This window comes from Pectinophora gossypiella, chromosome 2, assembly GCF_024362695.1.
Source record: "Pectinophora gossypiella chromosome 2, ilPecGoss1.1, whole genome shotgun sequence".
Lineage (NCBI taxonomy): Eukaryota > Metazoa > Arthropoda > Insecta > Lepidoptera > Gelechiidae > Pectinophora > Pectinophora gossypiella.
The window spans coordinates 12,172,056-12,184,539 of record NC_065405.1 but is presented as its reverse complement, the minus strand read 5'-3'; the positions used below and the strand labels follow the sequence as shown (position 1 = coordinate 12,184,539).

The following is a 12,484-nucleotide window of genomic DNA, read 5'->3' as shown; positions in this document are numbered from 1 at the left end:
CTAAGTACCTAGTAGGTACCAAAGTTCAAAGATCACTGCTGTAGGTAGTTCAAAAAGGAAAATTTTCTAAGGATATTGTAACTTTCTTTTCGTATAAATCTAAACAAAGTCATATCTGATACGAATTGGCTTTTTCATAAAGTAAACTTATAATTATTAACTTATTAAATACTTAGATACTATAAGGCAGTCGCTTCTGTAAATAGCCGGACCTGTCAAATCTTCAGGTTAGGTTAGGTTAGGTAAGCGGGCCCTGTGAGAAACAGGATAAAGCTAGGGAGATTGCTTGTTTAAAAACACCAGTAAGTACTTTCGTATTTATTTTTCTATCAAACAGAAATAGTATACTATCATAATTAAATTTCAATTACACTTTGCAAATTAATTTACTCCTATGGCAATGCTGCGAAAGATGTTAAGATTGAAGATAATAACGGCAGGTTATTCCCTACCATGTCAAAAGTTGTCTAGCTTAGGCCATTCTCACACGACGCGGAGCGATCATGCAAATATTGCCTTATTATGATCGACCAATATGGACGACGCGGTGGATCGCCCTATTATTATAAACTGTATCCATTTAAATATTACATAACATAACATATCATCGCACCTGTTTCCTCGAAGGGGTTGGCAGAGTAAAGTATTTACACCCACACCTCGCTATGTTTAAGTCCCACGTAACGGCGGACCTATAGCTATTAACCGTGCAAATCCTAATTAATTAAATAACCAATTTATAATTAATTTTCAAAATTGATAATAAATGAATAATAATTAAATTATACTATATTATTATATATATAACTAGCTAACTATTATTATTGTATATTATTATATTTTACTATATTATTATATATTTTATTATATTGTTCTTATTTAAGAGACTTTTTGTAATTATTTATTTTTATTTTGGTGCAATAAAGTGTATTTGTATTGTATTGTATTGCAAATTATATAACCTTTACGAAGTTTCAGAAATTGTTAATAATACATAGTCGAAATTATGTCGCTTTCCCCGACACGCGCATTGAGGGAGCGGCCAGCTAATTGTACGTTGCTTTCCGGCAGTAATTGAAATACAATCGGTACGTAATTAATTCAATTAATAATTAGCGAATAAACCTCATTCCGCTCGCTGCGGGCCACGTGCGAGCTTCCGTAACTTGAGCCTCGTGGGTTTCAACTGTTAGGTTTTTTAGTCACACTCCCATGTAATCACTGCGTGTCCCTATCTACCAATATAATTATGATCAATGTTTGGGAATGCTTTTCAGATATAATTATATGTATACAAGCTTGAATTCCCTTAATTAACCCTTTAGGGCGTTAATTTCCAAAAATGGCACGTTATGTTGATAATCATAAGATATTTTAATGTGAATTACATGTTTAGTCTTGTTCATGAATATTAGCAGTGTCTCATTCTCTATTATTCTGGTTCGTAGCAACATGTTACGAACGTACCTCGTAGCGTGTAGCAACCGTAGCAGACGTTCGTAATATTTTCTTGGAGGCTACAAAGATTTCACAGCCTGTTTGTAGAGGATTAAAGCTGAAAGTAGACCGAAATTCATCCGCGTAGTACACGCTGTGCGAATTTCCAGTGTTATAGGAATTATTAACGGCTACGGCTGATAATGATGATGATGATTAAACACTATAACAGCACAGATATATTTTAGTTTTGATAATTTAAAAAATCATCAGCAGTTTTCGGTGGGTAGTGCCACTGGATGGCAACGGAAGTTTTCAAATGAATTAATTTTAATTGATTATAATATTAACAGAAAAATCTGACTGCACATACGATGCGGAAGCATTTTGTTCTGTTTTCAGTATTAGATGGACTAATAGTAAATCAAAATAAATCTTTGTAAACTAGATAAATAAAACTAACGAAAAACATTAAAGCTACTTGATTCTTTTATTTATACTTAATAACATATAGCATGTGCATTATATTGTATTGCTTAATAAAATTAAATACACTTTATTGCACAGACATTAATTTTAACAATCAGACATAAACATAACACATGAATATACAACTTGGGCAACGATTTTTATAAACTTTCTTATAGCTGCTCTAAAAATACATTTGGTTGAAATAAGTACTTATTTACATACATAAATTCACGCCTATTTCCCACCGGGGTAAGCAGAGTTTATGGAATTGCTACGATCCTGACACACTTCTCTTGCGTCCTCCACATTCATCAATCATTTCATACACGCAGACCGGTTCAGAGTATAGTAGGTACCTATTTACTTTATTCTTTTAAATTAGCGACAAATTGATTTTGAAACACTGGTGAGATCATTGCAACAACATGTTATTGTACTGTTTTCTAGCAAAAAAAACTATTCTAATAATATTATTAAGATTTTACTCAATATCAACTAACAGAGAAAATTCACAGAAACAGAAACAGTACTTGTAAATAAACATCACGAACAATAAATACGTCTGTAGTTAATGAACTATACTTACTAAATTATAGATACAGCGGTAAGAAAGTATCATCAAACCGAGTAAATTAGGTTTCCGACAGAGTCCACGTCCGGATCCGAGTACGGACCTAGCCGGTTCGGAACGGACCCCCAATTAACGCCACCAGACAAACTTTGCGGCGAAGAAAAGAAAATGAAGTTGTACGGACAAGTAAATGAGGAGTTCTCTCGTAACTGCCACTTTTTAAATTTAATCTTTTATGTGGTCTTTGTAGCTAATTGACAGATTAGCTAATAAAATATGAAAACATTTTTCTCTAGAAAATATCTTGTATGTCCATTAGAAGAACGTAGAACAATTGAAGTCGCTACGCAGTACATAAATACGAGACATTTTATTCAATATGGGATAAGTTGAGTCATAGCCTCTTCATCGATCCCAAACCCGCTCAAAAAGGCAACCGCTCAAATTAATTGAGCCATTAAAAAACCTGTGCCAATTAATTCTTCCCACCAGCAACTACCTCTAGTTATGATCTGTTTCCACAACGTAAATATTTGCGGAGAGGCACGCGGGGCACATGTCAAAGGCGCCGGCTTCGTATTGATCTAGCGGGGAGGGGGAGGTGGGGAAACGGGGGAGTCCGAGGGGGGTGAAGTGCCCCCACAGCGTACTACGGAGGCTGGCTTACGTAAGGGCAAGCGCGTCTGACACCCGTCTGCTCCTCCAGCCTGATTAATAAAACAACCGTTATCGACTGCAACCGAGATATCATCGGTTTCTATGTTTAATGAACTAACTTTAACACCGCTCAGCACCGCTCCGTTTGTTTGATGCCCGACATTCAAATGCGGTCTAGATAAACGCGAATTCAACTGTAATTCGAATAATGAACGGATCAAAGCGAGCGTAATCCTTCTTTCGTTAATGTGACGTCTTATCTTCTTTACTTACATTTCGACTTATCCGATAAACTCTCAGACAAATATCAGGTTATATAGATAGACTAACCCGTACACCAAATGGCAGCGTAGTATAATACTCGTATGTAACTTTCCGTCCGCGATTTTGTCCGCGTGGACTTCGGTTATCGCGCGCGGCATGTTTTTTCCATCTCCTTTTCATCCCCTTTAGGGGTGATTTTAGGGATTCAGATCTAATTTCCGAGTGAGACCCGAAACGCGAAAAAATTTTAAGACTTTTGAGGAGGACGTGAATCTTTTATCATTAAAAAAATATCGATTATATATTGTAATGAGAAAATACCTTTTAAACTACAATTACACTATCATCAGTCAATTCCACGTTGACTTTTAATGTGTGTAATATTTTAAGTTAATTTACTAAACAGCATTACAAATACATTACAGTAGATTTTATTACATAATTGATACAGTTTTAACCTAATTACTGCTTTTAGAGCGATGTACTGGTAACTTGTTACTAGAGTTTATGATTACATATTGCGGTGATTTATGGTTGTGTCAGCCATGATAGGTTATGTCATCACAGGCGTGATTCTATGACTATATGGCCTGCTACTAGGCAGAAACTTTTCTCATGTCTTCTCCATTTAATTAATGTCAAAAGGCTTTTAAATGCAACACAAAATAATGTTTATTTCTCCCCCTAACCGTGGCGCAAATTAATAAGACACGAATTTGTCACACGAAGAAAGGCGACAGAAATTCAGGTGAAACGTACCCCAATCTCTCCGCCCAGTGAAACCCTATGCGTCGTTTTAGGGTTAAACCGATTACAGTAACAAGATATTTTAAGCGGATCCCCGGGTAAGTCTCTGACTTTGTGCCAATCCGAAGCTCTTTAAAAACTAATGTAATTCATACCGGGGTGTTTAATTTTATTGCAAGGAATAAAATTTCTATTGAGGTATTTTCAAAGGAGAATAATAACTCATTTCTTGATCTTTCGACGTATATGATTCATTGTGAGTACGAATACGGACGAAAAGGGTACGCGTAGCGTTCTTTTGTAAATAATTTTTTTGGAATGAATAAGGGTATTGATATTTTTTGTTATTACTGTGTACTGCGTATATAAAATTAAGATTATGATTCAGGAAATTATAATGATGACCAGGCAACACAGATGTTCGTTAAAACACAAAAAAATACAGTTGTTTCCTCCACAGATTTAATTAGCTTTAAGTACTTAACCCTTTCACGGACAGAGACCATGGGTCATTGATGGTTCATGACACCTTGGAATCGGAGCGTCATTAAACGTTCTGTCCTTGAAAGTGTTAAATAATTTTCATTTCGTTGGTTTAAAACCGGATTCCAAGTTACCTCACCTCCCAAATCAGAGCTCACAAGCTGTCGCTTTTCTTATTTGTGAATCAAAACTCAAGGTAAACCTTCGGTGGAACAATAACCATCGGTCCCGATCTAATGATAACAGTTTTAAAAAGCGATTTCCCTCTCCGAAACGTTGTTTTCCTTCGTTTGCGTCAGGAAGGCTACTTGCCCGCACCTGCCGCGAGGCGTGGAAACGAATAGAACGACCTGAAGCATACCTTTTGTTCTTTTGTAAAATCGCAAGAAATATCTTACCGGTTCCTACTAAAAATAGACCGGTGTTTTATACAGGTAAAGGTAGACAGACGAAACTACTGCTAGTACAAGACGGACTTACATTGACCAAATTAGAGATGTCCTTAGAAAAGGTTCACTACGATATCCTCTGAACCGGCGTGCGTGAATGAAGCGATTGAGGAATGTGGAGAAACCAAGAATAGTGTGTCAGGATCGAAGCAAATGGAATTCTATAGTCTCTGCTTACCCCGGTGGGAAATAGGCGTGAGTTTATGTATGTATGTATGTAAATACTTCATATCCATTTCCATTTTCTCCATAAGTAAAGTAAAACTACGAAAGTGCCTATACCGTGTGTATAGAATACGGAATGAACTAACTGGCATCTAAAACACAAATCCATAATAGCCGATGCTCTCAGTCGATGACCTAAAAATGAATACGCTGGTACCTACTGCTTAGTTCTACAAAGGTCCGTTCATTGATTTTCATCCGAGCAAATGAGTACACTGCAGACAGTGTATTCCAGCCCGCTCTAAAAATAGCCATAAAGTATCAATTACGTATATTTTGATTTCGTGTAAAAAAAATTTCGCTGTTGTGTATCTGTCTACGAACAGTTTGAATAGCGTTCTCTTCCTTTTAGAATAAGGTTAAACATTGAAAATAGTTTTAGTACTTTTTTTTCGTTTCTAGTCTCATTACTATAATCACGGAATAGAAGAAAGAGGTTGGAAAGGCCTTAACATGATTTTTATCTCAGAACCGCTGTCGCCGGTTCAACCCACTGTCTTTTAGTAGTAGAGTTATCTATTTAAAGGAGTAGTAGCTCCTTCAAATAGATAACTACGATAGCTCTACTGCTTCTCAAATTTCAAAGTCACTTTATCGGAATGTACATTTTATGTGATAGGCTTGAATTTTATCTTAATTTTCGAAAGAAACTGCATTCAAAAATATATTTTGATATATAGCCGATCATACTAAGGTTTTTAGCTTCCCTGTGATAAGGGGGGATCTCTTTGCATGAGAGTCGATATTGGATTTTTTGCCCTGTAGGTTATAATGTACAGGACGACCTTTTGATATACTATCGCGGAACTCCATGCGTCGTAAAGTTTGCAGACGAGTGGACTACTAAGTTGAAGTATGAACTATTTGCTCATACTTCCAAACTCTTTCTTCTATTCTGTGACAATAATCTATTTAAACCCCGTTTTAAAAAAATATCGCGCAACTAAATGAAATAAAAAGCATAATATCGTACAAGGATGCGCAGCAGTATCCGATACTACAATTTTATGTAAATGAACGCATCCGGCGTGTCCGATTGATAAAAAGTGTTGATAAAAAAATTCAACCGACCAAAACTGGAAAACCACTTCTGGGTCGATGTTTCCCGCACTCATATATATTGTGCGACGAAATTGAGGCGTAAGGCGAAATAGTCGTCAAAGTAAATGCTACTTTGTCGAAATTGTTTGAAATATTAGAATGGTTTAAATCTCGACCGAAAAAAGTATCAGCGTGCTCCGGAAGAAACTGATAATTAATGGGGAAACATTTTCAATCGCAAGAAGCCCCACGCGCGCGCCCCCTACCTGACAACGTTAATTAAATCGCTCTCATCCCATCACCATGATCGCTATACATTTATATTTGTCACAAATAAAATAACCTCCGGGAACGCATTTATATGAAATACGATGTGGTTAGCGAACTGGAAAAAATGCTTAACCTGCTTCCCCCAATCACATTTACTTCCCCGTGACAGAATTATGACGAATGTTTAAAAAGATTTCGCTGTGAGCGTCGCGGGTGGTATCGCTTCCCCCTGATCCTCTTTTGACTTTTATTTTATTATTAATCCTCGTCGTTTGGATTGTAAAAGTTCTTTTTGTGTTATATTTAGATGGCTAATGATTGAAACCGTGATATTTTTTAAAAACGTAATTCTGTTTCAGAGTCAAAAACTGGGCGTTGAAATTCGGCGTGGACTTATGGGAGTTCGGGCGGCACTTCACGAAGATGAACCAGATACAAAACGTGAGTAGACTCGTGAAATGTATTGTTGTGTTTGTATTGTGTTCGGGAAGCGTGGCGTTCTCATTGGAAGTGCGAAGACGAGAGCAACGGCCTCGTCGGTCGGACGCGCCCGCACAAAAATGCATTCACCGCGCATTCACGCCCGCTGGCCCTCTGTTAGCCCCACAACGCTTTTCACACACTGTAGGCGCAGATACGGGTGCACTCCGCCTTTTATACGCGGAACGTTTCAAGGAAAAAGAATTAATAAAAGAAAGGAAGAAACAGTATCAAAGCCATGGAATTGAATATAAAATTATAAGAATAAAAATTGTCTCGCATATATCGAAGGTCTTTCATCTTTTGAAATAAATATTGAAACAATTTATATTCAAATAAAAACTATGTAATTTCGTTTTGTAGGTATATGGTTTAAAAGACAGATTTTCTGACTGAGGTAATCTCAGAATCAATGGCAATAACGCAAACTTGCGAAACGATCGGTTGTTCTGTACAAATCAAAAAGGCTTTTTATCTGTTTCATACTATCCCAATAATTATTATTTTCGCCAGCAAATTAGTTTTTTAACCAAACTTTTATTCAGTAAATTACCCCCCTTCAGTAGTCGGACAAATACGAGTATAGGTACACTATTAAACATTTAGCTACAAAGTACGTAGCAAAATGCTACGGCGTAGCACTGTAACACAATTACCTTTTAAAGCCGTAGGAACATTTTATAATGTCTATGGCTACGCAATACACTATAAGGATTTTTAATGAGCTGGATTCTACCCTTGCTCGTAAAATCTTTACGTGCCTAATTAAAAGGCTAAACGTTAGATATAAAAAGACGTACGTAGAGTGGAGCAGTAAACTCTTCACAGTAAAGCGACTGTTGACGGCGGGTCGGATATTTGAGAAATAATTTATGCAGATACGACTATTTATAGTGGTTTATAGTAGTTATTACGTTTGTGAAAACTTTGTACTAATTAGTGCGAATAAATACGTACTACTGTAATAGTGCTTTTCGTACTTACATATAATATTTTTTTCTTAATGTCCAAAGTATTAGACCAAAATATGGGTACTTATTAATCAATTTTTAAATAGTACTCATACTATAAGTCATATGGACTGTAAACTGGACCCTGACAGAGGGCAGCAGTAACTGTCAGTATTATTCAGAAGCGGAGGACAGGAGAACTACTCTTGGCGTCATCCCACTCGCGTCACGAGAACTAATATGTATACACTTTGAAACCATGTCACATTAACTTTTTTGAAAAATTGAACCGTAAGTCTCATTAAATGTCAAATATCACATCACGACAGGGTTCTAAAGTACTTACTGCGAAACCACTTCCCTATTTTAGCATGGAGAATACTACGCCGACAAGAGCGTGACTCTTAAAGTAGCAATGACTTCATACTATAATTTATAATATCTCCTTAAAAAGTGCAAAACCTGTTTTTATAAAAAAACTTTCGTCAGCGCCGAATCGTCACGACAACGCCCTTTACAGGCCGTATCCTCTTGGTCATTTTAAATATATGTATTTACGCGATTTCATACTAAACGAAGTATTTGATTATCCCGCGTCCGCGCGTTCATTATGTGTGACCGGGGAAAGTTTCATACAATATGAGATGAGATGACAAAGTTACGCGTCACGGTGATAATCTGTGAGACAAATGTCCAAACTATTTGGCCAGACTAAAGTAGGGTAATGCCGACGGGAAGTCTAAAAAGGCCTCAGCAATATTGCAATTTGACATTTGCACATATAAAAGTAAGTGCGCAATTTCAATAAATGTCAAATAAGTATCAATATACTATACGCATGAAACGCCATCAAACCAACAACAATCCACCAGTTGGAGACTTCTCCTGCAGAGTGTGCGGTAGAGTTTGCCGCTCTAGGATTAGCTTGCACAGCCCTGAAAGAAAGTGCATTTCTTCGAGGCAATGACGTCATAAATCGTCTGAAACAGACGTATAAGGCCAATGATGATGATGATGACTATACGCATACATATACATAACATAATCACACGACAATATCTCAATGAAGTAGACAGAGGTAAATCTATCGTAAGATGAACTAAGTACCACACTTCACGGAGCTTTCTGTTAGACCAACGTGATTTGTAGTGAGCCGTATCGCCGTCAATGCAAGGCTAGTACCGGGTTCGAACCGGCGTTCACCGTTGGAGAACCGAGCTGGTGTACCACAGGACCACATTGACTATTTATACAATAATATACTACCTCTACCTTATTTACTATAGTATTAAAAAGAAACGCTTTACTTAGCAAAATTCCGACGTTTTCTCTGCCTAATCATATTTTATGGCCTTCATATCTTCACAACACGTCGTATATGTACCTAGTAACTGTGTAGCTTATCACCATTACTTTACCATTAGTTAATATCGTACCAAGTGACAAGACGTCACTCAGTGTGACACGGCTGTATCCAGACACGCCCACAGACATATACGTACATATATCTACTACATACTATTTATCATTATAAGCGATATAAAGGAGGCTTCATACATTTTATATGATCCAAGCAGGATATTTTATTTTTGTCTGCCATACGCAATAATAATACATTTTATATTTTCGGGAAAAGCTAGCAATTCGGGTTCGTTTGTAACGTTCCTACATAAACTCAAGTAATCTCTCAGAAGACTTTTTATAAAATAGGTTTGCGATGGGTAAACAAGTAAAGTTATACACTCCTACCTAGTAAATGCATATTTACTCGTACTCTAAATCACTTACTCACTAACACACACACATAAGTAATTCTAATTTCAAATGATTCTGGGTGCGCACATGTAATCTTAAACGTTTACGAAAAACAACAGTTAAGTAACCGAATAAAATATATGGGAGTGACACTGTGGCGGACCGAACTGGTTGAACAGCTAGTTCCGCCCACATGCAACAGATGGCGCCACCAATCAATAATGCAGTCCTGAAACGCGCTATCAAAGTTTACACAGTGTGACGCATATATACGACTTCCAACACCGTTGGATCGTCGATCCCTAGTCACGCTACCAACTTGTGGCTAGCGGGGTACTATGCTCTATTCGGTACTGTACTAAGGTTAATAATGTATGAGTAAGTATGTTCTTACTATGCATTTGTCTTTCAAGGGATGAACGAGCAATACTCTGATAAGTTTAACAGTACCTTATCAAATCAAACTTATTAAACAGATCGTGTTGTACAAACACAAATACGTTTTCAAACCACTTTAAAATACAAACAATTCTACATGCAATGTGTGTAATAATCACAATAGTATTCTTTGACAATACCTTTTGCGGAACTACTAACTAATTCACGTAAATATTCCCCTATAAAGTCGACCTCAATAATAAAACAATCAAAATTCTGCGGGGAGCGCTCAGAAAGTAATATAATGTTTCGCGAGAAACTTGCCCATCGGAACTTATTCAATATTAGAGACGACCGCACGCCCACTACACCTACGCTAACACGATCTCGATACAATACTCGTACATCTCATAGATAATACTTAGGTTTATATGGATTATCTTGGTAGAAAAACTTCCTTACTTAGCTCATAAGGAAATTCTGTAAGTATAGGTATTTCATTACGTAACTACCTATAAGATACTAAATCCATTCAAAAGACGTATTCAGCTTCTTCTGATGATAACTTTACTACTTATTCATTTAAATAAATCCGTTCAAAGAAACAGATACAACAAAAAATAATTAAAAACAAAGAAAAAGTTCTCTTCGTTTTGTTTTAATAATAAAGAGATAGTTTTCTGCAAATATTTCCTCTTGCACTAACAAGATTCTCTCGATGACGGCAACGAATATTTCATGAAGATCCTCGCTTCTATAAAGTGCAGAAAAATAAGTTTGCAATGAATTGAATATTCCGAGCGTTCAATCTCAGCATTCTGTCGAGAATCCAACAATATGAAAGAATGTCCGAGGATTCTTCCTAGATTGTGTTCGCTCTCAGCGATAACTTAAATTTAATTCCTAATACATTTTTAATTAATCTCTAGTAGGTATGAAAAGTTCTGCTTCGGCGGCGTGTCGGAGAAATTCTTAATTGTTAAGATGAGAATGACACTTCTAGTAGGGTAACTTACACCATCTTACAATTAATTTTCAGCCTGAGTAGGGGAGTGACTCGTTAACTTGTGTAATTTTGAATTGGGAAAAGTTGAAACGACTGTTCCCGAGACAGGCCACTTCCATCTTAACATTACACACGTTTCTTTTCACGCCATACGGACTATTAATATTATACTTTAGTTTTAAAATGTACATTACATTACATCATTTAGATACAAGTACATCAATTTACATATTTAGGTACCTAATTAATGGTTTTAAAGATAAGAAAAAAACAAATTGTAACTTTTAATTCTTTTAAATGCTGTCCACGTTTTGGTAGTCAACTGCGTCGTTTTCTATTGACAGCCTGGTCTGAAAGTAGTGAGGAGCGTGCTCGGCCAGACCTGGCCAACCCTTTTCCAAACACATTTTTTGTGGGTAAATGGAGTTCCCTTGTGCCGGGCACGCACAAATGTGGCCGGTCGGAGTGGAAAATCCTGTCCGCCGACAAGAAACGGGAATGGCGATCCGACCCAGTGACAAAGCGTTTTTATCGTCATGCTCACAACCAAACACACTGTGCGAACAAATCGGGGTATTTCTACAACCAAATAACATGAGTCGGTGATGATTATCACTGTTTAATACTAGGCCATCGAGCATGCATTTTCGGAGGTATGTGTCCTAATCTGTATTGGGCTGGTTTTCCCTTCGCGCGTTGGAAGGTCAAACAGGCAGTCGCTTCTGTAAAAAACCGGATCTGTCAAATCTTCAAGTTAGGTAAGCGGACCCTGCGAAAAACGGGATAATGCTAGGAGATTAATACTAGACCACACACGCGCAGAATAGTACATTTAGTAAATATAGTATAGTATTTTCCAAAAGAACATTTATCCTAAACCGTTTAAATCCATCAACAGTATAAATGATATACATTTTCCACTTACACGCTAACTATTCAAACGTTTTAAAACAATAAGTTGTCCCTTAATATAATTACGAGGACGATAAATCTCCCGGGAGTAATATAACTGTGGTGTGTAATTTACTAGTAGGCTGTCTGTCTGCACGAGTGGCGTGGGAGCGATATCAAGATTTACACCTCCATTATTATATGGAATCACAGACGGTAGCATTTAACCGCTCGTTTTCAGCTAAAATAGCTTAAAAATAGCTAAACAATATTAATAATAGAACGTTAGGCTATTTAGGTATCATTCGAAATTATCTATTATTAAGTATATCTACGGTAAATATTCAATATTAGAACTACAAAAACGCATAATTAAGTTTCATGATACCGTACAAAGTCATCTATTAAA

At 36.7% G+C, this 12,484-nt stretch overlaps 1 protein-coding gene across 2 annotated transcripts in view; it reads left to right on the top strand.

Moving 5' to 3' along the window:
- The window catches only part of LOC126372804 (voltage-dependent calcium channel subunit alpha-2/delta-3), a 76,156-nt gene that overhangs the window by 7,500 nt on the left and 56,172 nt on the right, over window positions 1-12,484 (top strand). For both annotated transcript variants that reach the window (XM_050018715.1, XM_050018707.1), the window contains exon 2: window positions 6,975-7,056. In XM_050018715.1, the coding sequence (XP_049874672.1) occupies window positions 6,975-7,056 (82 nt within the window). The remainder of the gene's footprint in view (window positions 1-6,974; window positions 7,057-12,484) is intronic.